The following is a 24,217-nucleotide window of genomic DNA, read 5'->3' on the forward strand; positions in this document are numbered from 1 at the left end:
CTCCTCTGTGTGGGGGGAGGGAGGGCTCCTGCCTCAGTTTCCCCCAGGGCGGGGCCCCCACGTACCACAGGCCCCAGGTCAGTTTTTCAACCTTTTTATTTTTTTTTAAACAGTTTTTCAGTTTCTTTTGTAACAAACCTTGGTGCCCCCCCACCCTGCCAGGGGGGCGAGGGGAACAGGGGCCCTTCCCTCCCCCGGCACTGGGGGAGGGGAGAGCCAGCCCCCTGCCCCCACATATTTACACACAGCCGGGCAGGGAGCCCAATGCCCCCCCAACATTAACTCTGTTGAATCCAAACGTAAACCGACTCCGGGTACATTCAGCGCTGGGGGGCCAGGCCCGGCCCCGGCTTGTCACTGGGGTGGGGGGGCCGGCGGGCGGGGGGATGGCGCTCCCAGGGCCTGGGGGTCCAGCGCAGAACGTCCGGCTGCAGGACCTGGAGGGAGGGAGGGAGGGTCAGACTGAGCCAAGCCAGGCCCTGCCCCACAGCAGCCCCCCCCCCCCCACACCCCTGCCCCTCACCAGTGGGCAGCCGTCCGGGCGCGGGCTGCGGCTGGCCCCGCTGTAGCTTGATCCGGGGCCCCGGAGTCTGGAGGTGAAGGGTCCGGGGCAGGCTCTGTGGGGGGAGAGGCAGGCAGTGAGGGGGGGTCCCACCAGGTGGGGCACACCCCTCCCCCAGGCTCCCACTCACCTGCCCATAGCTGGGGCTCGCCCCCCGGGACTGCTCGGCTTCCGGTACTCGGGGAAGGGGTGCAGCTGTGGGGAGAGGGACGTGGGGTCAGGGCTGGGGGGCCGCCTGGGCCCCCCCCACCCCAGGGCCCCTCCTGCCCTGCTTACCTCTGTGCGCCCCATGCCAGGAGGGAAGGCGCGGCCAGGCGAGGGGACCAGGCGCCCGGCCAGCTGCCCCGGGGGGCGCAGGGCTGGGGGGACGGGCACCAGGGGCAGCGGCGGGGGGGCTGCCGGCACCCCCTGCTGCAGGGAGCTGAAATCCACCATGGGCAGCAGCATCTGTGGGGGGCAGAGGGGTCAGCCGAGGGCCACAGCCTGGGGGCGGGGCCAGGGCAGGGGGCGGGACTCACCTGCCGGGCGGGGCCCGGGGCCTGCAGGAAGTTGCTCTGATTGGCCTGTGGGTAGAAATCCGAGGGGGAGCTCAGCTCCTGCCGCACCTGGGGGGAGGAGCCAAGAGTCAAGGGGCGGGACCATGCCAGCGGAAGCCCCGCCCCCAGCCCCCTACCTACCTGGAGCAGGGGCTGCTCGGGGCCCAGCTGGCTGGCGCAGAAGGGGGGGCTGTAGAGGAAGGGGGGCGCCGGCGGGTAGGGCAGGGCCGAGAACTCCACGTACTGGCCCTTGAGGGCCACCCCCGAGAGCAGGGCCGAGCCGGGCAGGACGGGGGAGCCGGGGGCCGGGCCCGGCTGCAGGAACAGGTGCTGGGACCTGCGGAGAAAAGCGCGTCAGGGCCGGGCCCTTCCGGGGCAGGCGGCTCCCTGGGCAGGCGGGGGGGCTGCTTCCTGGAGGACACGTGGCTGGGCGCTGGGGGGGGCAGGTTCCTGGAGAACCCCTGGCTGGACACTGGTGGGGGGGGGTTCTTTGGAGGACCCCTGGCTGGGTGTGCTGGTGGGGGGCAGGTTCCCTAGGGCAGGCTGGGGGTGGGGGCAGGTTCCTGGGGGTTCCCTGGCTGGGTGTGCTGGTGGGGGGCAGGTTTCCTAGGGCGGGTGGGGGTGGGGGCAAGTTCCTTAGGGCAGGTGGGGGGAGGCAGGTTCCTGGAAAACCCCTGGCTGGGAGGTGGGGGGCAGGTTCCTAGGGGATCCCTAGGGTAGGCAGGGGGGTTTCTTTGGAGGACCCCTGGCTGGGTGTGCTGGTGGGGGACAGGTTCCTTAAGGCAGGTGGGGGGAGGGAATAGGGGGCAGGTTCCTGGAAGACCCCTGGCTGGGTGGGGGGAGGAGCAGGTTCCCTAGGGCAGGTGGGGGGTGGGGGGCAGGTTCCCTAGGGCAGGCGGGGGGTGGGGGGCAGGTTCCTGGGGTGTCCCTGGCTAGGAGGTGGGGGCAGGTTCCCTAGGGCAGGCGGGGGGTGGGGGGCAGGTTCCTGGGGTGTCCCTGGCTGGGGGTGGGGGCAGGTTCCCTAGGGCCGGTGGGGGATGGGGGGGCAGGTTCCTGGGGTGTCCCTGGCTGGGGGTGGGGGCAGGTTCCCTAGGGCAGGCGGGGGGTGGGGGAGCAGGTTCCTGGGGTGTCCCTGGCTGGGGGTGGGGGCAGGTTCCCTAGGGCCGGCGGGGGGTGGGGGGCAGGTTCCTGGGGGGTCCCTGGCTAGGAGGTGGGGGCAGGTTCCCTAGGGCAGGCGGGGGGTGGGGGGCAGGTTCCTGGGGTGTCCCTGGCTAGGAGGTGGGGGCAGGTTCCCTAGGGCCGGCGGGGGGTGGGGGGCAGGTTCCTGGGGTGTCCCTGGCTGGGGGTGGGGGCAGGTTCCCTAGGGCCGGCAGGGGGTGGGGGGCAGGTTCCTGGGGGGTCCCTGGCTGGGGGTGGGGGCAGGTTCCTGGAGGACCCCTGGCTGGGTGGGGGGAGGAGCAGGTTCCCTAGGGCAGGCGGGGGGTGGGGGGCAGGTTCCCTAGGGCAGGTGGGGGGTGGGGGAGCAGGTTCCTGGGGTGTCCCTGGCTGGGGGTGGGGGCAGGTTCCTGGGGGGTCCCTGGCTGGGTGGGGGGAGGAGCAGGTTCCCTAGGGCAGGCGGGGGGTGGGGGGCAGGTTCCTGGGGTGTCCCTGGCTAGGAGGTGGGGGCAGGTTCCCTAGGGCAGGCGGGGGGTGGGGGGCAGGTTCCTGGGGGGTCCCTGGCTGGGGGTGGGGGCAGGTTCCTGGAGGACCCCTGGCTGGCGCTGGCGGGGGGCCGGTTCCCTGGGGGGCCGGGGGCCCCCTTACCTGTAGGGCTGCAGAGAAGGGGTGCCCGGGCGGAAGCTGCCGCTGAGCTGGGACTCCACGGGGGCGCTGGGCACCTGCTGGGGGGGCACAGGTCAGCCAGAGGCCAGCCCCACCCGCCCGCCCCGCCCGCCCCAGCCCGCGGGAGGGTACCTGGGCCACGCCGGGCTGGCTGCCGTAGAGGAGCTCAGGGTAGGGCCGCTGGCTCTGCCCCCTCTCACCTGTGGGGGGAACAGGAGCGGTCAGACCCGGCCGGCCCCACGGCCCCCCAGTCCCTCCGGCGCCCCCTACCTGAGAACGCCGCCAGCTCCGTGGGGAGGCCGGAGGGGCAGGCGGCCGGTGCCGGGGCCAAGGCTCGGGGCTCACCGGGTCGCCCGGGGGCGGGGCGGGGCGGCGGGAGCAGCTCCCACTCCCGGGGCGGGGCCGACGGCTGGGGAGAGAACGGCAGGTGAGAGGGGCGCCCGGCCCCCCACGGCCCCACGCGCCGGGACCTGGACCCTCCCCCCCCCGCCGGGACCCAGGGGTCCTGGAACCAGCCCCCCCCCCGAGCCCCACCGGGACCTGGACCCTCCCCCCCCGCCGGGACCCAGGGGTCCTGGAACCAGCCCCCCCCCGAGCCCCACCGGGACCTGGACCCTCCCCCGGCCGGGACCCAGGGGTCCTGGAACCAGCCCCCCCCCGAGCCCCACCGGGACCTGGACCCCCCCCCCCCACCGGGACCCAGGGGTCCTGGAACCAGCCCCCTCCCCCGGCCGGGACCCAGGGGTCCTGGAACCAGCCCCCCCCCCGAGCCCCGCCAGGACCTGGACCCTCCCCCACTGGGAGCCAGGGGTCCTGGAACCAGCCCCCCCCCCCCTCCTGAGCCCCACCGGGACCTGGACCCTCCCCCGGCCGGGACCCAGGGGTCCTGGAACCAGCCCCCCCCCCCCTCCTGAGCCCCGCCGGGACCTGGACCCTCCCCCGGCCGGGACCCAGGGGTCCTGGAACCAGCCCCCCCTCCTGAGCCCCACCAGGACCTGGACCCTCCCCCCGCCGGGACCCAGGGGTCCTGGAACCAGCCCCCCCATCCCGTCCTGAGCCCCGCCGGGCCTGGACCCTCCCCGGCCGGGACCCAGGGGTCCTGGAACCAGCCCCCCCCCCCAAGCCCCGCCGGGACCTGGACCCTCCCCCCACCAGGACCCAGGGGTCCTGGAACCAGCCCCCCCCCCCCAAGCCCCGCCGGGACCTGGACCCTCCCCCCACCGGGACCCAGGGGTCCTGGAACCAGCCCCCCCCCTCCTGAGCCCCGCCGGGACCTGGACCCTCCCCCCCCGCCGGGACCCAGGGGTCCTGGAACCAGCCCCCCACCCCCCTCCTGAGCCTGGCCGGGACTCAGAGGTCCAGGGACTAGTCCCAACCCCCCCCGAGCCCCACTGGGACCCAGCCCGGCAGGGACCCCCACTCACCCCGTCCACACTGGCAGGGGCCTGGGGGCCAGGTTTGCTGCCCTCGCTCACCAGCAGCCCCAGGTCCGTGTCCTGGGGGGACGAAGGGCAGGTGAGAACGGTGGTGACCCCCCCCCCCGAGATCCCCGCCCCTCCCCGCCAGGCCCGGGGCGCACTCACCTTGGCGCTGGCCCCGAAGTGGCTGGGGGGGCGCTGGCCCACGGGCTCCGGGCCGGGCCCCCCGCTCTCCCTGGCCAGCTCGGCTCGCTGCGAGCGCTCCGTCCCGATGGCGCCGGGGGCCGAGGGGGCCTGGGGCGGCGCTGGGGGGCTGCCGGTCTGCCGGGGAGAAGAGGGGTCAGTGTCCACCCCCAGCCCAGCCCCCGGCCCCCCCACCCCCCGGTCAGCCCCTCTCCTACCTTCCTGTCCGCGGGCGCGCTGGCGCTGTGGGGCGCTGCCCTCCGGCCCGGCTCCCTGGGCTCCGCCCCCTCAGCTGCGGGGGCCCCGGGCTCCCCGGGGGTCGCCTTGAGGCCGCCGTCGGGGGAGCTGCGCTGGCTGCAGGTGGCCGACGAGACCTGGGAGTCGCTGCTCAGATCCACCCCGCTGTCCGACTGGCTCATCTGGGGGGGGGCAGGGTTAGGGGCCAGCTGGCACTGCCCCCGCCCTGCGCCCTGGGGCCACGGGGCAGCCCTGCCTGCCAGGGGAGAGCCCCCCACTGCTGCCCTCCTGCCCCTCACCTCCGTGCCAGCGCCGTCCTCAAAGGCTTGTAAGGGGTCCAGCCAGGGCTCCACGGATCTGGGCCGGTAGCTTTTCCGGGGGGCACCTGGGAGAGAGGGCAGAGTTGGGGGAGGGGGCCAGCAGCAGCCCCCCCAAACTGCCCTCCCACGCCCCCCCGGCTCCGTACTGGCTGGCAGCCGGTTCCAGATGCGGGGCGCCAGCCCCTCGGAGGAGCTGCTCCGGCCGCGTGGCTCCAGGGGGCCCGGCGGGTCCTGTGGGGGGCCCGGCCCGTCCTGCGGGGGGAGAAGAGAAGAAACGTTAACCAAGCGCGGGGGAGAGGGGCCCCCCCGTCTCCCGCCAGCCCCCCCCCCCCCCGTCTCCCGCCAGCCCCCCCCCCCCATCTCCCGCCAGCCCCTCACCTCCTGCTTGTGGGGCCGGTCGCGGCGCTTGGCCAAGTCGGAGGGCAGCAGCGGGGCCTTGGCCAGGAAGGGCGGCTCTGGAAGAGAGGGGGGTGAGTGGGGCGCCGGGGCAGGCGGGGGGAGGGGGAGGGGGCGGGCGCTACCTGGGCCGTAGGCGCCGGGGGGCAGGGGCTGCTGCTTGGCGCGGGCGCCGTGCCGGCTGCTCAGCTCCGCCAGGGCCTGCTGGATGCCGGCGGGGTCGCTGGGCACGAGGCGGTCCAGGCGGTACACGGCGCTGGCGCTGGGCGCGGGCGGCAGGCTGAGCCCCGGGGGCCGCTCCTCCACCGGCCGGCTGGGGGCAGAGCGAGTTAGGGAGGGCGGCTGGGCCCCCGGCCCGGCCCCCCGCCCCCCTGGGGCGGCCCCACACCTGCGGTTGCGGGGCGATGGCCAGCTCCTCTTGTCGCCGCGCCCGCCGCCCGCCCCGCCGCGGCCCCCGGCCTTGCCCCCGCTGCCGGGCCCGGGGTTGCTGCGCCGGTTCTGCCGCTCCATGCTGGGCCGCTGGCTGGAGAAGCTGCGCTTGGACATCTCCTTGCGCTGGGCGAGGCTCAGGTCGGGGCCGGGCGCCCGGCCCCCCAGCACCGGGGCGCCGCCCCCCTTGAGGAAGGCCTGGCCCGGGGGGGCCCCCGGCTCCTTGGCGCCCCGGCGCTCCGTGAAGTCGCTGCTCTCCGAGGCCGTCTCCCACTCCTCGTTGGCCTGGTCCGAGTTCTGGTTGGACAGGTCGGGGGACTTGGTGCCGGCGGCGCGCCGGGCGGCCGTCTCCTCGGCCGGGGCCGGCGGGGGCGGGTAGGCCGGGCCCCCGGCCCGCGGCTCCCCGTTGAGCCGGGCCGCGTTCTCCCGCTCCTGCTTCAGCCGCCGGAAGCGGGGCGGCTTGTCCTGGTGCTGCGCCCGGCCGTGGCGCCGCCGCCGGGGGGGCCGCTCGAAGCCGCGCTCCGCTGTGCCATTGGGGGGCGGCCCCTGGAGCTTGGGGGGGCCCTGGAAGCCGGGCGCCTCCTCCGGCAGCAGGACAGGGGGCCCCGGCGCTGCTTTCTCCTTGCTGGGCGGCTCCGGCACCGCCTCCGGCTCCAGCTTCTTCCCCGGCGGGGCCTTGGCCGGGGGGCTCCAGGTGCCGGGCGGGGGGCGCCCCCCTCCCCGGCCGCGGCGCGAGGGCACGCCGCGGGGGGTGAAGACGCGGGCGCCGCGGGGGCCCGGCTCCGCCAGGCGGGGCGGGATCTTGTCGGCGAAGCGGGACAGGGTGGGCCCGCCCCGGTGCCGCTCCCCCCTGGCGGGCGGGGGCGGCGCCGCCTCCTTGTCCGAATGGGCCACGTCGCTGGCGCTCTCGTGGGTCTCGCTGCCGGTCTCCGAGCCGCGCTGGCGCCGCCGCTTGGGCAGCTCCTCGTACTCGGAGCCCTCGCTGCGGGTCTCGCTGGCATTGCGGGGCCGGCTGCCGGCCACGCCCCCCGCCGGCCCCGCCCCCTCCTCCAGCCGGTAGAAGGGCTCCCGGTAGCTGCGGAACTCCCTGCTGCGGCCCCGGCCCCCGCTGCCCCGGCCGCGCCCGCTGTAGGCGCCTCGGAAGCCACGGCCCCGGGCGAAGTACTCGCCCCGCCCCCGGGCGCGCCCCCGCCCCATGTAGCCGCCGCCGCCCCCGCGCTCGTAGGGGCACTCCCGGCGCCGGCGGGTGGGCGACAGCGCCCCCTGTGGCTCCTTGGGCGGCCCGGCCACGCTGCCGTTCACCAGCGCCTTGGCTTTGGCCTCCTTGCCCGGCTTGAGGGGCTCCTTGGGGCCGGGCGGGGGCTCCGGCTTGGCGCCCGGGGGCTCCCCGCTCTCTTTGGGCTTGGCCCGCGGCTCCTCGGCCTCTTCCTTGGGGGGCGCCGGTTTCTTGATGGGCCCGGCCCTGCGGGGGGGCTCCTCTGCGCGCCGGCTGCTGCCCGGCCGGGGCCCCCAGCGGGTCTCTGTCTTGGCCTCGCGCCGCGGGGGCCGGTGGAAGTCATGGGGCTGGCGGGTGGGGCGCTCGGCCCGGCGCGGCGCCTCCTCCTTGGGGGGCAGTGCTGGCTCCTGCTTGGGGGCCAGGGCCGGCTCCTCTTTGGGGGGCTTCTTGGGCGCTGCCGGGGGCTCCTTGGGGCCAGGGCCCCTGAGCGGCTCCCCGGCGTTGGGGGCCTCCTCAGCCGGCAGGCGCGGTTGGGGCAGGGCCGGCGTCTCGGGGCGCCCGTTCCTGGCTAGCTCCCCTGCGGCCGTGGGGGGCAGGGCGAGGCCGGCGGGCCAGGGCCCCCCCGGGCGGGGCTCGTCCCCCGGGAAGCGGTGCAGTGGGGCCGGGGCGCCGTTCTCGGCGAAGGCCGGGTAGCTGCCCCCGTAGGGCTGGGGGGCGGCGGCTTCCCGCAGGCGGACGGGGGGCGTCTCGCTCCTGGGGGCAGAGAAGGGGGCGTCAGCACAGAGTTCTCAGGCCCAGGCCCGGCCCCTCCGCCCCACAACCCCCGGCCCCGCCCCTCCGCCCCACACCCCCGGCCCCGCCCCGCCGTCCCACAACCCCCGGCCCCGCTCACCGCAGGCCCTTCTCCTCCTCGTCCGGCTGCCGGAGGGGCCGCGGGTCGGCGGCGAAGACGTCCCCGGCCCAGGCCAGCTTGGGGTCCACGGGGGGGGTGCCCCGCTCCCGCAGCATCTGGGGGTGGCGCTCCATCGGCTCCGAGCCGGAGCCCCCGCTGTCCGAGCGCTCCCGGGGCAGCAGCCCTGGGGGGGGGGGGGAAGGAGAGCACCCGTCAGACCCCCCGTGCCTGGCGGGGGCAGGGTCAGCGCACAGGCTGGGGGAGCGTCGGCGGGTGGAACAGGTCACATGAGCAGGGGGGCGGGGCCGCGGGGGGGGCGGGGCTCACCGGAGGGGTGCACGCCGGGCGGGGGCAGGGTCAGCGCACAGGCTGGGGGAGCATCGGCGGGTGGAACAGGTCACATGAGCGGGGTGGGCGGGGCCGCGGGGGGGGCGGGGCTCACCGGAGGGGTGCACGCCGGGCGGGGGCAGGGTCAGCGCACAGGCTGGGGGAGCATCGGCGGGTGGAACAGGTCACATGAGCGGGGTGGGCGGGGCCGCAGGGGGGGCGGGGCTCACCGGAGGGGTGCACGCCGGGCGGGGGCAGGGTCAGCGCACAGGCTGGGGGAGCATCGGTGGGTGGAACAGGTCACATGAGCAGGGGGCGGGGCCGCGGGGAGGGGCGGGGCTCACCGGAGGGGTGCACGCCGGGCGGGGGCAGGGGCAGCGCACAGGCTGGGGAGCGTCGGCGGGTGGAACAGGTCACATGAGCAGGGGGCGGGGCCGCGGGGAGGGGCGGGGCTCACCGGAGGGGTGCACGCCGGGCGGGGGCAGGGTCAGCGCACAGGCTGGGGGAGCATCGGCGGGTGGAACAGGTCACATGAGCGGGGTGGGCGGGGCCGCGGGGAGGGGCGGGGCTCACCGGAGGGGCGGGGCTCACCGGAGGGGTGCACGCCGGGCGGGGGCAGGGGCAGCGCACAGGCTGGGGAGCGTCGGCGGGTGGAACAGGTCACATGAGCAGGGGGCGGGGCCGCGGGGAGGGGCGGGGCTCACCGGAGGGGTGCACGCCGGGCGGGGGCAGGGTCAGCGCACAGGCTGGGGAGCGTCGGCGGGTGGAACAGGTCACATGAGCAGGGGGCGGGGCCGCGGGGAGGGGCGGGGCTCACCGGAGGGGTGCACGCCGGGCGGGGGCAGGGGCAGCGCACAGGCTGGGGAGCGTCGGCGGGTGGAACAGGTCACATGAGCAGGGGGCGGGGCCGCGGAGAGGGGGCGGGGCTCACCGGAGGGGTGCACGCCGGGCGGGGGCAGGGTCAGCGCACAGGCTGGGGAGCGTCGGCGGGTGGAACAGGTCACATGAGCAGGTGGGCGGGGCCGCGGGGAGGGGCGGGGCTCACCGGAGGGGTGCACGCCGGGCGGGGGCAGGGTCAGCGCACAGGCTGGGGAGCGTCGGCGGGTGGAACAGGTCACATGAGCAGGTGGGCGGGGCCGCGGGGAGGGGCGGGGCTCACCGGAGGGGTGCACGCCGGGCGGGGGCAGGGTCAGCGCACAGGCTGGGGGCGCGTCGGCGGGTGGAACAGGTCACATGAGCAGGGGGGCGGGGCCGCGGGGGGGGGGCGGGGCTCACCGGAGGGGTGCACGCCGGGCGGGGGCAGGGGCAGCGCACAGGCTGGGGGAGCGTCGGCGGGTGGAACAGGTCACATGAGCAGGGGGCGGGGCCGCGGGGAGGGGCGGGGCTCACCGGAGGGGTGCACGCCGGGCGGGGGCAGGGGCAGCGCACAGGCTGGGGGAGCGTCGGCGGGTGGAACAGGTCACATGAGCAGGGGGCGGGGCCGCGGGGAGGGGCGGGGCTCACCGGAGGGGTGCACGCCGGGCGGGTAGAAGTCCATGGGCGGGCGCCCCTGCATCATGCGCGGGTCCATGTAGGGCGAGATCATCATCCAGCGGGGGTCGAAGTTCATCTGCGGCAGGGGCGGGGGGCGCCCCATGGAGCCGGGGTACAGCGCCTTGGGCGGGGCCTGCTGCTGGGGGGGCGGGGCCGGCGGCTGCCCCGCCCCCTGCGGAGGATGGACGCCGGGCGAGGGGCCCAGGCCTGCCAGGGAGGCGACTGCCCCCTGCTGCTGGGGGGGGGCGGGCGCCGGGGGGGCCCCGTGCTGCTGCTGCCACTGCTGCTGCTGCTTCAGCAACTGCTCCTGTGGGTACCGGGGGGGGGGGGGGGGGGGGGGTTAGGGCACCGCCGGGCGCCCCTCGGCCCCTCCCCCAGCACCCCTCGTCGGCCCCTCCCCCCCTCCCCCAGCACCCCGGGCGCCCCTCGTCGGCCCCTCCCCCTCCCCCCAGCACCCCGGGCGCCCCTCGTCGGCCCCCTCCCCCTCCCGCAGCACCCCGGGCGCCCCTCGTCGGGCACCCCTCCCCCTCCCCCTCCCGCAGCACCCCGGGCACCCCTCCCCCTCCCAGCACCCCTCTCCCCTGTGGCCCCTCCCCCTCCAGCCCCCTCTCCTGTGCCCCCGGCCCCTCCCACAGCGCCCCATGCACCCCCCTTGTTGGCCCCGGCCCCTCCCCCCCACAGCACCTAGCACCTACCCTGCTGGACGCCCCCCCAGAACCTCCCTTCCCGCCATGCCTCCTCCCCAGGGCCCCCTCCTCGGCTCCCCGTGGCGCTAGCCCCCCAACTCCCCCCGCCGGCCCAGCACCGTTACCTGCTGCTGCCGCTGGAACCGGGGAGGCAGAGACTTCTGGTACTTGGAGTAGCCCTGGGCCGGGGGCGCCTGGCGTGGGGGCACCACGCTCTCGCCCTTGGGCTCTGGCTTGGGGGCAGCAATGGGGGGGGCGGCAGGGGGGGCGGGGGGCGGCACCGGCTCCTCCATGACCTCGGGCACCTCCTGGGGGGCAGGCGCCGCGGGGGGCTCGGCTGGGGCACAAGAAGAGGCCCTGTTACTGGACACGACATTTCTGCTCGGCAGCCACCCTGGGTCCCCCCAGACACAGGCCCCACACGGCAAGGCCCCCCCAACACAGGCCCCATGGGGCAGAGGCCCCCCTTCCAGACACAGGCACCATGGGGCAGAGGCCCCCCCTTCCAGACACAGGCCCCATGGGGCAGAGGGCCCCCCTTCCAGACACAGGCCCCATGGGGCAGAGGCCCCCCAACACGGCAAGGCCCCCCCCAACACAGGCCCCATGGGGCAGAGGCCCCCGTGGGGCAGGCCCCCCCAGCCGCAGGCCCCACACGGCAAGGCCCCCCCCAACACAGGCCCCATGGGGCAGAGGCCCCCGTGGGGCAGGCCCCCCCAGCCGCAGGCCCCACATGGCAAGGCCCCCCCCAGCCACAGGCCCCATGGGGCAGGAACCCCCCAGCCACAGGCCCCACGGGGCAAAGGCCCCCCCTCCGACACAGGCCCCATGGGGCAGAGGCCCCCCCTTCCAGACACAGACCCCACGGGGCAAAGGCCCCCCCTCCGACACAGGCCCCATGGGGCAGAGGCCCCCCCTTCCAGACACAGACCCCACGGGGCAAAGGCCCCCCCTTCCAGACACAGGCCCCATGGGGCAGGGGGCCCCCCAGACAAGCCCCACATGGCAAGGCCCCCCCGACCCTGTGGGGCAGGAAGCTCCTACCTGCCCCGGTGTCGAAGCTGCCGCTGGTGCTGCCGCGGCGGCTGTGGGGTCGGCCGGCCGGGTCGGGCTCCTCCGGGTCTCTGGCCTCCTCCGGCGGGGCGGGGGCCGGGGCTGGCGCCGGCGGGGCAGGGGCCGGGGGGGCGGGGGCCGGGGGGCTGGCGGCCGGGGCCGGCAGTGGCGGGGGGGCCGGCGCGTCCTTGGGGGACTCGGCTTTGAGGCGCTTGTCGGGGGCCCCGAACTTCTCGTCCAGGCGCTTGAGCTTCTCGGCGCAGGCGGCCCGGCGCTCCTCCTGCATGCGCCGCTCCTCCTCCTCCCGCCGCCGCCGCGCCCGCTCCACCGCCGCCGAGATCTCCGAGGAGGACTGTTTGCGCCGCTGCCGCCAGGCCTCGTCCTCGTCCTCCGCCGCCGCCGCCCGGCCCTGCGGGCAGCCGGCTCAGGGGCGGCCGGGCCTCCGCGCGGGCCCCGGACTCCGCCCACCGCCCGCCTCGATATGCCCCGCCCCTAAGACCTGTTCCCTGGGCACCCCCCGGGCACTGACCCCGCCCCCCATCCCCCACAGCCCGCCTCGATATCCCCCCCCCCCCCAAGACGTGATCCCTGGGCGCCCCCCCGGGCACTGACCCCGCCCCCCATCCCCCACCGCCCGCCTCGATATGCCCCGCCCCTAAGACGTGATCCCTGGGCGCCCCCCCGGGCACTGACCCCGCCCCCCATCCCCCACCGCCCGCCTCGATATGCCCCGCCCCTAAGACGTGATCCCTGGGCGCCCCCCCGGGGCACTGACCCCGCCCCCAGCTCCCACTGGCCGACAGGAAACCTGCCCCTCCCTCTGGGCGCTCAGCAGCTCATGGCCCCTCCCCTGGGGCAGGCCGCCAGGCTCGGGGGCTGTCCACCCCCCCCCCCAGTAGCACTAGCCCCATAGCCCAACCCCCCTGCCCCAGGGCACTAGCCAAACCCTTGCACCTCTGCTCCCCGGCCCCCAGCTGCCCCCCAGAGCCCGTGCCAGTGACAGCAAACGGCCCCTGCCCTCCCCATCCGCCCCGGAATGCCCCCCCTACTCACTGGGAAGTCGTTGGGCTGCCCCCAGTTGCCCCGGTTGGGGGGTGGGGGCGGCGGCGGGGGGCGAGGCGCGGGGGCAGCAGGCGGTTCCTTGGCCGCCTCTGGGGGCTGGGAGCCCTCGGCCCAGGCTGCCTTGACAGGGGGCTGCTCCTCCGTGGGGCCGCTGGGCTTCCTGCTGTCGGGGCCCGGCCCCTCGCTGTCCTGGCTGGGGGCAGAGGACAGGGCTCAGCCAAGGGTGCAGAGAGGTCATCGGGGGGCCAGGGCTGGGGGTATGGATGTGGGGTGGTGGGTCCGAGTTGGGGGGGCAGAGGAAAGGGGGAGCGACGGGGGCTGAGGCCAGGACGAAGGGGGGGTGTGGGGGGGGAAGGAGGCCAGGGCAGGGGGGCGTGGTGGGGGCACGGCAGGGCAGAGGTGAAGGGGGGCGCAGTGGGGCCAGCCCCCGCCCCCTTACCGTTTCTCAGCCCCTTCCTCGTCAGACTCCTTGCCGTCCTCTTCATCGCTGAATTTCAGCTTCTCGGTGTAATCCACCTCCTCGTGGGCGCCTGGCCAGCAGAGAGGCAGTCAGACCCTGCCCGCGGGGACCCCCCCCAGCCCGGCCTTCGCCCCCCCCAGCCCGGCCGGGCGCTACCTGCCCAGCCTTCGTCGTTCTCCTGGTCCAGCTCGTCAAACTCCTTCAGGTCGTCCTGCTTGAGCACGGGCGGGCGGCTCACCGGCTCCACCAGGCGCGGCGGGGGCTGCGAGGGGCGGGGCCCCGCCAGGCGCGGGAACCTGGGGGCAGGGGACGAGAACCACACATGGGCGGGGCACAGAACCCAGCGTCCCAGCGCCGCTCTAACCACTAGCCACCACTCCCCTCCCAGGGCCGGGGGGAGAAGCCAGGAGTCCTGGCTCCCAGCCTCCCCGCTCTAACCACTAGCCCCCACTCCTGTCACAGAGCCAGGCGAGACCCCAGGCATCCTGGCTCCCAGCCTCCCCGCTCTAACCACTAGCCCCCGCTCCCCTCCCAGAGTTGAGAGAGAACCCAGCCCCCCGGCTCCCAGCCTCCCCGCTCTAACCACTAGCCCCCGCTCCCCTCCCAGAGTTGAGAGAGAACCCAGCCCCCCGGCTCCCAGCCTCCCCGCTCTAACCACTAGCCCCCGCTCCCCTCCCAGAGTTGAGAGAGAACCCAGCCCCCCGGCTCCCAGCCTCCCCGCTCTAACCACTGGCCCCCGCTCCCCTCCCAGAGTTGAGAGAGAACCCAGCCCCCCGGCACCCAGCCTCCCCGCTCTAACCACTAGCCCCCGCTCCCCTCCCAGGACCAGCCCCCCGGCACCCAGCCTCCCCGCTCTAACCACTAGCCCCCGCTCCCCTCCCAGGACCAGCCCCCCGGCACCCAGCCTCCCCGCTCTAACCACTAGCCCCCGCTCCCCTCCCAGAGTTGAGAGAGAACCCAGCCCCCCGGCTCCCAGCCTCCCCGCTCTAACCACTGGCCCCCGCTCCCCTCCCAGAGTTGAGAGAGAACCCAGCCCCCTGGCACCCAGCCTCCCCGCTCTAACCACTAGCCCCCGCTCCCCTCCCAGAGTTGAGAGAGAACCCAGCCCCCTGGCTCCCAGCCTCCCCGCTCTAACCACTGGCCCCCGCTCCCCTCCCAGAGTTGAGAGAGAACCCAGCCCCCTGGCTCCCAGCCTCCCCGCTCTAACCACTAGCCCCCGCTCCCCTCCCAGAGTTGAGAGAGAACCCAGCCCCCGGCACCCAGCCTCCCCGCTCTAACCACTAGCCCCCGCTCCCCTCCCAGAGTTGAGAGAGAACCCAGCCCCCCGGCTCCCAGCCTCCCCGCTCTAACCACTGGCCCCCGCTCCCCTCCCAGAGTTGAGAGAGAACCCAGCCCCCCGGCTCCCAGCCTCCCCGCTCTAACCACTAGCCCCCGCTCCCCTCCCAGAGTTGAGAGAGAACCCAGCCCCCCGGCACCCAGCCTCCCCGCTCTAACCACTAGCCCCCGCTCCCCTCCCAGAGTTGAGAGAGAACCCAGCCCCCCGGCTCCCAGCCTCCCCGCTCTAACCACTGGCCCCCGCTCCCCTCCCAGAGTTGAGAGAGAACCCAGCCCCCCGGCTCCCAGCCTCCCCGCTCTAACCACTAGCCCCCGCTCCCCTCCCAGAGTGGAGAGAGAACCCAGCCCCCCGGCTCCCAGCCTCCCCGCTCTAACCACTAGCCCCCGCTCCCCTCCCAGAGTTGAGAGAGAACCCAGCCCCCCGGCTCCCAGCCTCCCCGCTCTAACCACTAGCCCCCACTCCCCTCCCAGAGTTGAGAGAGAACCTGGCACCCAGCCTCCCTGCTCTAACCACTAGCCCCCGCTCCCCTCCCAGGACCAGCCCCCCGGCTCCCAGCCTCCCCGCTCTAACCACTAGCCCCCGCTCCCCTCCCAGGACCAGCCCCCCGGCACCCAGCCTCCCCGCTCTAACCACTAGCCCCTGCTCCCCTCCCAGAGTTGAGAGAGAACCCAGCCCCCTGGCACCCAGCCTCCCTGCTCTAACCACTAGCCCCCGCTCCCCTCCCAGGACCAGCCCCCCTGGCTGCAGCCCCAAGACCTCACCCCCCACTCACCTCTGTGCCTCCGGCGTGGGGTAGCGGTAGGGTCCCTGCGGCCCGTACGGAGGTGGGAACGGGAGGTACGGGGGGTACATCTGCAGGGAGACCGGCCGTTGGAGCAGTTCCAGTGCTGGGGGGCCAGGGGGGGTTGTACCCCTCCTCAGCTCTGGTCCCGCCCCCCAACCTCATCCCGCCCCCTGCCCCGGACACTCACGAATGGTGGCATCATCCCCCGGTAGGGAGGGAAGTGGGGCGGGGCGGAGGGCTGGGCGCCCACCCCGGCCCGCCCCTCGGGGGCTCCAGGGTGCTGCTCGGGCACCTCCCCGTCAGTGCCCCGCCCGCCGCCATCCCGCCAGCTCGTCGCGTCTGCAAAGGAAAAGGGACGGGTGAGGCTGGAACAAGGCCTCCGGCTGCCCCCCGCCCGGCAGGCAGGGGACGGGTGAGGCCAGGTTTGCCTGGGTTCATGGCTCCTCCCCTTGCGCCCCCCTCCCCTGCCCGCCGGGGGGGGCTCACTCTGGGGGCGGAGGTTTGGTCCGGGCCCATACGATGCATCGGTAGCGTCCCTTTCTTTGCCCGCTTTGTCCTGGTCTCCAGCCGCCTGCAGGGTCGGAAATTCCTCGCGAGAGAATCGCGACAGTAGGCTTGATCCCTTTCCACCTGCGGGGAGAGGGGGGGGCCCGTCAGCCCAGCTCTCTAGGCAGGCAGGGAGCTGGGGGGCAGTGGGCCACTCCTACGTAGCAGCCAGCCGTGGGACGCTGCCGCGGGAAAAGCCAACGTGATTCTAGGCGGCATGACCGGGCGTGTTGTGGGCCTGATCCGCGGAGTCGTTCTCCCGCTCTGCTCGGCGCCGCTCAGGCCTCGGCTGGAGGATTGTGGCCAGTTCTGGGCCCCGCGTTTCAAGGAAGATGTGGAGAGCGAGGGGGGATTCGAGAGCAGCCTGCGCCTCCCTGAGGGGGGTTCCCAAGAGGCTGTTCTCGGGGGGGCGGGTGGCAGAACGAGGAGCGATGGGCTCAAGTTGCAGGGGGAGGTCTGGCTTGGAGATTAGGACAAACGCTCTCCCGAGGCGGGTGGGAAGCGCTGGGCCGGGTTCCCGAGGGAGGGGTGGACTCTCCGAGGAGCCATGGACAATCGATCTCCCGAGGCGGGTGGGAAGTGCTGGGCTGGGTTCCCTAGGGAGGGGTGGACTCTCCGAGGAGCCATGGGCTCAAGTTGCAGGGGGGGGTCTGGCTTGGAGATTAGCTCCCGAGGCGGGTGGGAAGCGCAGGGCCGGGTTCCCTAGGGAGGGGTGGACTCTCCAAGGAGCGACGGGCTCAAGTTGCAGGGGGGGGTCTGGCTTGGAGATTAGGACAATCGCTCTCCCGAGGCGGGTGGGAAGCGCTGGGCCGGGTTCCCTAGGGAGGGGTGGACTCTCCGTCCCTAGAGGTGGTTAATTCCTGGCTTGACCAAGCCCCAGCTGGGCTGACTGAGTTGGGCTGCTCCTGCTCTGGGCAGGGGGCTGGACCGCACGGCTCCCAGCTCTATGACCTGCCCAGCCGACAGGGCGCTACCTTGAGGGCTCTGGGGAGCCCCCCATCCCCACCTGTGCCACTAGAAGCAAGAGGCAACGCTCCAACCCCGGAGGTCCCATGCGTTTCATTTCCAGGCTTCGGGAGGACCAACCACCCCCCCACAAGGCTGGAGGAGCAAGGCAGGGAACTGCCAGGCCGAGCCACACCAGGGCCCATCTAGGCTGTCTCTGGGCCCAATGGGGTGGCTGTGGCCTTCCTGACGGCTGACTCAGCAGCTGGCTCAGGTTCTAGCACTCATGTCCCATCCCCTGGACAGGGCTGGAGGGCTCCCATCAGCAGGGACAGGTCTGAGCCTCTGCGGGTCTTGGACTCCATGATGTCAAGTGGCAGAGAGTTCCACAGGTGAACACTGTGTGACATTCTCCCCCCCCCCCCAAATCAGGAAACCAACTCACCATCTCCTTGCGCTCCATGGGTAACGCTGGCCTGTGCCCAAGACTTTACCCCGCTTGCTACTGTAGGGGGATTCTGAGAACAAAAGGGGGCGGGTTAGGCTGAGATGGAGCCTGCAGCCCCCCCACCCCCCAGTTCTGTGCGGCACACCGACCCGCTCCCACTGGCAGGGCAGCCGGGATGCCTGGGTCCCCCTGGGAGGGCAGTGGGTTCCAGTGGCTGGAGGGAAGGAGCCGGGAGTTGGACCTCTCCTCGTTCTCTAGCCTGGATGCTGGCTGGCCCGTGCCCGTCGGCCCCCCGCCCCGCAGCGTCCTCACCTCGGGTGCTGCTGGGGGTCGTTTCGGCTGGCTCGAGGCAGGCGTCTGTGTAGCCGGCGGCGACTGCGATTCCGGCGGCTGAGGCGTCGAGGCATCGGTACTGCGAGGGAGGGAACCCATCAGGCAGGCCCGTGGGGGGGAGGTCGCCCCCCACCCCCCACCCCCGGCGAGGCAAAGGCCGCTCACCTCTTTGGGTCGGGCTGGTCCTGCTTGCTTGCCCATCCTGTCCCGTCCTTTGGCACTAGCGAGACGTTGGGGTCATTGCCTTTGTTCTCCGCTTTTAAGCTTGGCAGGTTGGCAGGGGGTGGCATGCGCCGGGCCGTGGCAACTTTCCCGAGACTCTGCAAGCCATGCCGAGGGGCTACTGTGGGGAGAGAGGGGTTACGGCCTGCTCCCCCGTCCCCCCCCCCCCCCCGCCGCCGGGGGCCCGTACCGGTGGGTTTCTGGATCTCTAAGGACTTCCCCTTGTACGTATCAAACAGGTTGAGCGAGGAGTACTTTTTGCCATCCTTCCCCTTTGCTGCTGGCCCCAAACGATCTGACATTGCGCTGGAAGGTCATTGAGTACGCTGGTTCCTCCTGGCTCCTCGCGAAACGGGCCTCTGTCTGCAGCCGACAAGAGGGGGGCGGTGAGAGACCCCCGAGGCCTGGCCGCCCCCCACCAGAGCCGGAACCCGGCCCAGGGATCCCGCCCGCTCGCTGCCCCCCCGGCCCCCCGCAACGCCAAGGCCTGGCAGCACAATGCCCCGGTCCCCCCAGCGCCGGGGGGAAACAAGTCTGGCTCGGAGAGTCCTCCCCAAGCACAGGCGAGGTGCCCCCCAGCGCCGCCCCAGGAAAGCGCACGTGGGCGGCCAGTTGTGGAGCCCCCAGCAAGCAAGGGAAGAGGAAACGGACCTGGCCAGTCCAAACAAACATGTTCTGTGGCCCTTAGGCAACTGGCCGTTTCCTTCCTAGGGCAGCGCCCTGTCTCCGGACCCCGGCCTGCCCCTCTGACTCGGCTGAAACGTCTGGGGTCAAGGGCCCCCCGACAGCGCAGCTGTGGATTTTAGGAGGTGCAGCTCGCCCCAGGAGATGGGGAAATCCGGCCTGACGCTGCCTGGAGCCAGCCCGCCCAGCCCCCCAGAGCTGGGGACAAGAATCATGATTCCCAGCCCCGCGGTTCTAACCCCCCGCCCCCCTCGTCCCCCAGGCTCTCAGCTGTAACACACAGCCCCGCCAAGCAGGAGCGGCGTCTGTCTGGCCACGGGAGCGGCAGCCGTTTCCAGCCGAAAGCTAAAGCCGCGCACGGGCTCTCGCCAATCACCGTGCCCCATATCCCCGCCCTTCCTGGCTGAGCCGGAAGACCCAGCCGGGCAGGGCCGGGGAAGGCGGAGGAGCCGGAAGGAGAGGTTCCCTCCTCCCCCAGTGCAGGCGCATTACGGGGAGGTTTGGTGAGAGGGAAAAGCAAAGCCCAAGCGCACGCCGCACACAGACGAGCGCCCCTCGAGAATAAAGCGGGGCGCCAATAAACCCGTGTCAAACTCGCCAACGTGCACAGACCAGCGCTCTGCTCTGCCTAGTGAAATGCCAGCTGGCTCGGGGAGAGGCGTTCCCAAGACAATCCCTCTACAACCCGGGCAGAGTTATCACTAACCCAACGACTATTCTGGAAGGCCGGGAAGACACAAATCCAGGGACCCGCTGCTGTCAGACAAGGAGGGAAGGAAGGAAGCAACACAAACTAGCTGTCAAGAACCGGCCAGGGGGAAAAAATCCAGGCGCTTAGTAACTGGCGAGCTGGTTAACCCATGCGGCAGCGGGCAATTGAGTGATGCGAAGTCCGGTGCAATCCATTACACATCAGTGCAACCTTCCAGTTCACTTCCAAATGGGTTCGTGGTGCGTGTGGGGGTCGCTCACACCTCTCTGTTTCTGAGCAAGACACCGGGGACCACAGAGATGGCTAGGGCTTGCAGGGGAAACAACCCCGTTACGGAGTAAACACTGGCTCTCACGCCTCGGACGGGTTGGGGGTACCCTGCGTTACCGAGGTCACGCCAGGCTGGCCAGGAAACACAAGCGCCTGTTTTGGCACATGGCTAAGGAAGAAAGAGAAGGGGGCTGTTCCCAGGAATCAGGCTTAAAAGGCACCCGCCCTAAGTACCCTGTTGAATACAAAACGAGATTGGTACACAGAATGCTGACAACCTGCACACACCAGAAATGGAGGCCATCTCTCCCGCCCGGGCAGGATGAGGTATCCCTGGTACACACCACCACTGCGAAATCCAGCGTCCGTGCCACAAACCGGTGGATCGCCACTGAAAAGCGGGGTCGATAACTAGCCCCTTCACAGCTGTCCACTTGAGCAAGGAAAACATACAGCCCCCCCTCACCGCGGCACGGCACGGCACACACACATCCCATTCACGCCCAGCTCCGAAATCCTGGGGTAAGCCCGACACAACACGGCGGCAAGTTACGTTGCGGGCCAAGCATCCCTTTTGCGAGCGGGTGGGGACCTGCCTTTCCACGGGTGGCTTGGCGGAGGGATGGCAGCAGAGGCCTTGAACTCGGAGGAGGAAGGAGAGAGGAGGGCAGACTCCGCACGCTGGCGTGGACAGCCACACTTCATTCTGCAAATGCCCTGTTCCCATCCTCACCCTGCAACTTTCGGGGTGCCTGTGTCGCTTTCCAGGAAGTGTCGTTTGGGGGCCTCCCTCGGAGACCCGGGCATGCTGACCTTGGTGCATTACTCGTCTGGGGAGGCGGAAAGTTCTCCCCGGACGCTGCTCTGAATTCTTCCGCCCGGGCGATGGGACCCGTTTGGCTCCCCACGTGACGGAGGAACGTGACCCCGGTATGGATGCTCCAGCCACGCGCGGTGAGGCGAGACCAAAGTACAGATGCCCCCGTGTCTGATGTTAGGGTCACCCCCACAAGGAGGGGAGCAGGTAGCGGGCAGCCCGAATCCCGCTGCAGATGGAATTCACAGCGCTCTCGCATTAGCCTCTCCCGGTGGTCCCAGAGCGCACCGAACACGGCTCTCGCCGGGCGTCTTACACCCATCACGATGCAGATCCCCAAAGGTCGGGGGACCACTGCCCCCCAGCTCGTTTTTTAGCTGTTCCCCTTTCCAAATGTTCGGGTAACCCTAAGAACGCTGCTCAATTAACCGTCTGCCCCAGCTCGAGCACGACACATGAGAAGAGAATTCACACCACTTGTGCCCACTCACGTTGGATAGGAAAATCAAATAAGGACGGCTAGCCAGCCTGCTGCCCCCCTCAGCCCCCCACAACCCAGAGAAGGGGCAGGAATTTCAATTCCATCCCTACCATTCGCCCCCCAATATGGCTGCGATACACAGCCCCGTACATAACCTTTACTGTGGTCTCATTTTTCTTTTAATCCAGGGCCAATTATCAACCCCACCGAGAAAGGCGGCTGCAGCTAATGGACACTGATTAATAATTCACACCCATCATGAGTTTACTTCCTTCCTGGTTTAAAAAATAAACCACCAAATCTCCGCCACACCCCACCTTTCGCTTCAAGAAATATCATCAGCTCATGAATACACATCATTTGGGATTATAAAGAGGTGGGGGGATATTTCGATTCTACCCCATTAACACTCTCCAGATTCACAGCCCTTATTAGAAAGAGAAATAAAATACAAATTCATGCCCCCAAAACCAATCACCTCCGCCCATCAGATTGATAACAGATCCGTGGTCATTTCCTTCAACTGGTATGCGTAGGGCGGTGCTGACAGGGGTGCAGCAGAAGCAGCCCCCCCAAAACTAAACATCCCTGTGCATTTTTCGCAGGCTTTATTTTTGTGGGGGTGACACACAGCTCTTCCCTGCATCACACCCCAAACGTGACCCACAGCGTTTGCAAGGCACCGGAGGGAAGAAGGGAACGAGGGGTAAAGCTATCCAACACCCCCCTCAAAACGCACCCCCAAATTTCCACGCCGGCAACATTTAAATCGTCTTTTTTCTGCTACGGCTAATTCAAACCCGGTTTTAGCCTCAGCAACTCCTATTTATTTGCAGAATATTTGTAGGGTGGCGACCCAGCCAGCCGTCCCCCACACCGAGACTGCAGCAACACCCCAGCCTTGCTAACCGCCTGAAAATCTGCACCTGGATTCCCCCCTGGGGTTTAGAAATCCCGGGGTGCTGCCAAGGAAAGAGGGGGGTTTATTGCGCTCTAACGCCGCTCCCCAGAATGAGGAAAGGGGTCGGATACCCCCACGTTTCAATGACATTTTGCCATGGAAATGTCTTACTGCCCCCCTCAAAACGGGCTGGGCTTTGGGAGAGACGTAAACGTTTTAGGGTGCTCTAGAGAGAGAACAAGAAGGGATTTCTTTCACCCTGAGTCACCTCCCCCCCCCCCCCCCCCCCCCGCAAATTTCAACAATTCCCCAAATCTCAGACTTGGTTTACCCCATCCGTCAGATAATACATTTACAGTGGGTTTGATTTTTGGTTTTTTTAGGGCACCCCTGGGGGGGGAAAAAAGAAATCAGAGGGCTTGATGACAAGCAGCCCCGGTGTGGCGGCCACCGGCACCCCCAAATGTCACTGACACCCCAATATTGGCCTTGAAAGCTCCACCCCCCCACAAAATGAGAGTTGAAGTTTGTGTGCCCCGGGGGAAATAAAAGCACAAACAATGGGGTTCACCCCTTGCCGAGGCAGCAACAGGGGCCCCCAGCTTGGGGGGTACCCCAAAACTGCGCCTCCAAATGTACCATGAAACCCCCCACAGAAGGGGGGGTTTCCCCAGTGGATTTAATTTTGGGGGTTCCACTGGGGGGGGCAGGGTTTTGACAGCTGCCTTCCCCCCACCTCTCACCCCCAGCCCAGCCCCCCCAGATTTCCCTGGCCCCCCAAAACCTCCCATTCCCCTCTAAAATGGTGGGGTGGCTTTGAAATGTGTGGGGGGGTGTCAAAGGAGGGTCCAGCCCCCCCCACTGTGTCCCCTCCCACGGTGACCCCTCCCTGACCTCACCCCCCCAAGTTTGGGGGTGGGGGGGCTGCTCCCTCTCACAACAGTCACTCCTCTCGGAGGCTCTGCGGAGGGAGGGCTGGCGAGTCACCCCAGGTGCCCCCCATGGGGCAAATGCCCCCGCGGGGGGGCAGAGGAAGCGATTTGCGGGGGGCTGGGGGGTGGCAGGGGGCGGATGGGGCCCCCCCGGGGGCGGATGGATGCGGATGAAGACGGGGGGGGGGGGAGAAAGAGAGGGCCGGGGACAAGATGGCGGAGGCCTGAACGTTCTACCGGCTCCAGCCGAGCCGGCTGCCCTGTCTCCCCGCCCCGCCCCCTTTTCAGGGGCCGCCAGCCCGGCCCAGCGGGTCGGAACCGGCTCGATACGCACCTCTCCGGATCGGGCTCGGTCCGCTCTCTCCGGATACGGGGTTCCCGGGAGCGGATGGGGGCGCCAGACGGAGGATGGATGCGGATTACGGCGGGTCCCCCCCCCCTTTGCTTTATTATTTTTTTTCCAGGGCCCGATGTGGCAGCCTCGGCGTCTAGGCACCGACTAAACGGCCATCCGGGTCCCTGGGCCCGGCGGCGCGAGAGAGGCCACGCCCCCTCACGCTGCGTCAGGGCGGGGCTACGGCATGGGAGGGGCGGGGAAAGGTCAGTGAGGAAAAGGGCGGGGCTGCCCAGAGCCAGGAGGCTGGCGGGTAATTTGCATAATTTATGCAAAAAGAGGTGGCACGTGTCTCTCATTTGATTATTAGCATTTAAGGAAGGTTTTGATTTGCATAATGTATGCAAAGGGCAGGGATTCCTGCCCCAAGGAGTAGTGTCATTCAGGGGTGTGTCGTGATTTGCATAATATATGCAAAGGGGTGGGGCTCTTGAGACGGCTGATTCAGACCGTTTTCTGGTTTTCATCATGTATGCAAAAGAGGAGAGGTTTGTGGACGGGAAAAGAGTTGCTTGTCTCTCCTTTGCATGCAAAAGCAGGGGTGGTGGCGGCATAAAATCGCTTTTCTATTTGCACAGTGTATGCAGGAAGGAAGCGGGGATTGATAAAAAGCAAGGTGGAGGTTCAGTGGGATCGAAGGCGAGTGCTGAAATCAGGAAGGGTTAATTTGGGGCTCATTGACATAGCAGGCCAAACTGGATTATCTGGAGAGCGTGTTAGTTCGCATAAACTGATCGGTAATGTCCCGGGGAGTATGGAGCTGCATTGGCCGTTTGCATCATGTCCGCGAAGGATCGGAGGGTTCCTGGCTCGTTCAGCTGCCGGACGTGAGATCCTTCTCATCCGCACACATCCAATGGCTTCTGATGTCCTTCAGTGCAGGTAATGTAATGTGCTCATTTGCATAAGGGGAGTGGCTTTAGGAAGAGTAAAACCAGTTGATTTGAGGAGGGGGAGCTTGTATGTTTGTGATGGGGGGGGGGAAGGCCTGTCATTAGTGCAGGATTTGAAAAATCGAAGAGGCCCATTAACAATTTTCCCAACCTATATAATTATGTAATAAGTAGAGGATTTACCCAACGTTGCCTGGGTCCCTGTGGAGGCCCATGGTAGGGGGTGGGGGGAGTACAGCAGTCGGGGCAGAGGGCTGGGTGGTGTGGGGGTGCAGGAGTCAGGGTTGGGGGGCTCAGGGCAGAGGATGGAAGGTGCAGGAGTCTGAGGAAGGGCTGGGAGCAGCCAGTGGCTGCTTCCTGGGGCTCGCCTGGGGTGGCAGGGTCCACA

At 70.5% G+C, this 24,217-nt stretch overlaps 1 protein-coding gene across 8 annotated transcripts; it reads right to left on the reverse strand.

Moving 5' to 3' along the window:
- Positions 1–78: 78 nt before the first annotated feature.
- On the reverse strand, positions 79–23,042 carry PRRC2A (proline rich coiled-coil 2A). 8 transcript variants are annotated; one of them, XM_089771690.1, is made up of 32 exons: positions 22,877–23,039; positions 17,936–18,108; positions 17,689–17,863; positions 17,503–17,602; positions 17,188–17,260; positions 15,738–15,881; positions 15,439–15,590; positions 15,240–15,319; positions 13,288–13,427; positions 13,111–13,201; positions 12,663–12,864; positions 11,601–12,018; positions 10,682–10,893; positions 9,841–10,177; positions 8,011–8,194; positions 5,862–7,871; positions 5,599–5,786; positions 5,456–5,532; positions 5,224–5,329; positions 5,057–5,142; positions 4,739–4,939; positions 4,503–4,658; positions 4,344–4,415; positions 3,190–3,328; positions 3,052–3,119; positions 2,902–2,978; positions 1,240–1,435; positions 1,081–1,167; positions 839–1,009; positions 693–757; positions 524–617; positions 79–437 (listed from the first exon to the last, which is right to left on the reverse strand). In XM_089771690.1, the coding sequence occupies exons 2-32, from the start codon at positions 18,045–18,047 to the stop codon at positions 321–323; spliced, it is 6,330 nt and encodes a 2,109-aa protein (XP_089627816.1). In that variant the 5' UTR covers positions 18,048–18,108; positions 22,877–23,039; the 3' UTR covers positions 79–320. The 8 variants fall into 8 exon arrangements, 6 of the variants coding, with proteins under 6 accessions (XP_089627816.1, XP_089627815.1, XP_089627814.1 ...); XM_089771689.1 differs by having other exon boundaries at positions 2,902–2,975; positions 17,689–17,866; positions 22,877–23,038; XM_089771688.1 differs by having other exon boundaries at positions 17,689–17,866; positions 22,877–23,038.
- Between the last annotated feature and the right edge of the window lie 1,175 nt (positions 23,043–24,217).

This window comes from Pelodiscus sinensis, chromosome 19 (assembly GCF_052426305.1).
Source record: "Pelodiscus sinensis isolate ZL-2025 chromosome 19, ASM5242630v1, whole genome shotgun sequence".
NCBI classification, from domain to species: domain Eukaryota; kingdom Metazoa; phylum Chordata; order Testudines; family Trionychidae; genus Pelodiscus; species Pelodiscus sinensis.

Coding starts and splice junctions, on each gene's coding strand:
- PRRC2A (XM_089771688.1), bottom strand. CDS start 18,047: ATGTCAGATCGTTTGGGGCCAGCAGCAAAGGGGAAGGATGGCAAAAAG. Junction 8,195..9,840: donor GCCCGGCGTGCACCCCTCCG/GTGAGCCCCGCC, acceptor CCCCCCCCCCAG/GGCTGCTGCCCCGGGAGCGC. Junction 1,436..2,901: donor CCTTCTCTGCAGCCCTACAG/GTAAGGGGGCCC, acceptor TTTTCTCCGCAG/GTCCCAGCACCTGTTCCTGC.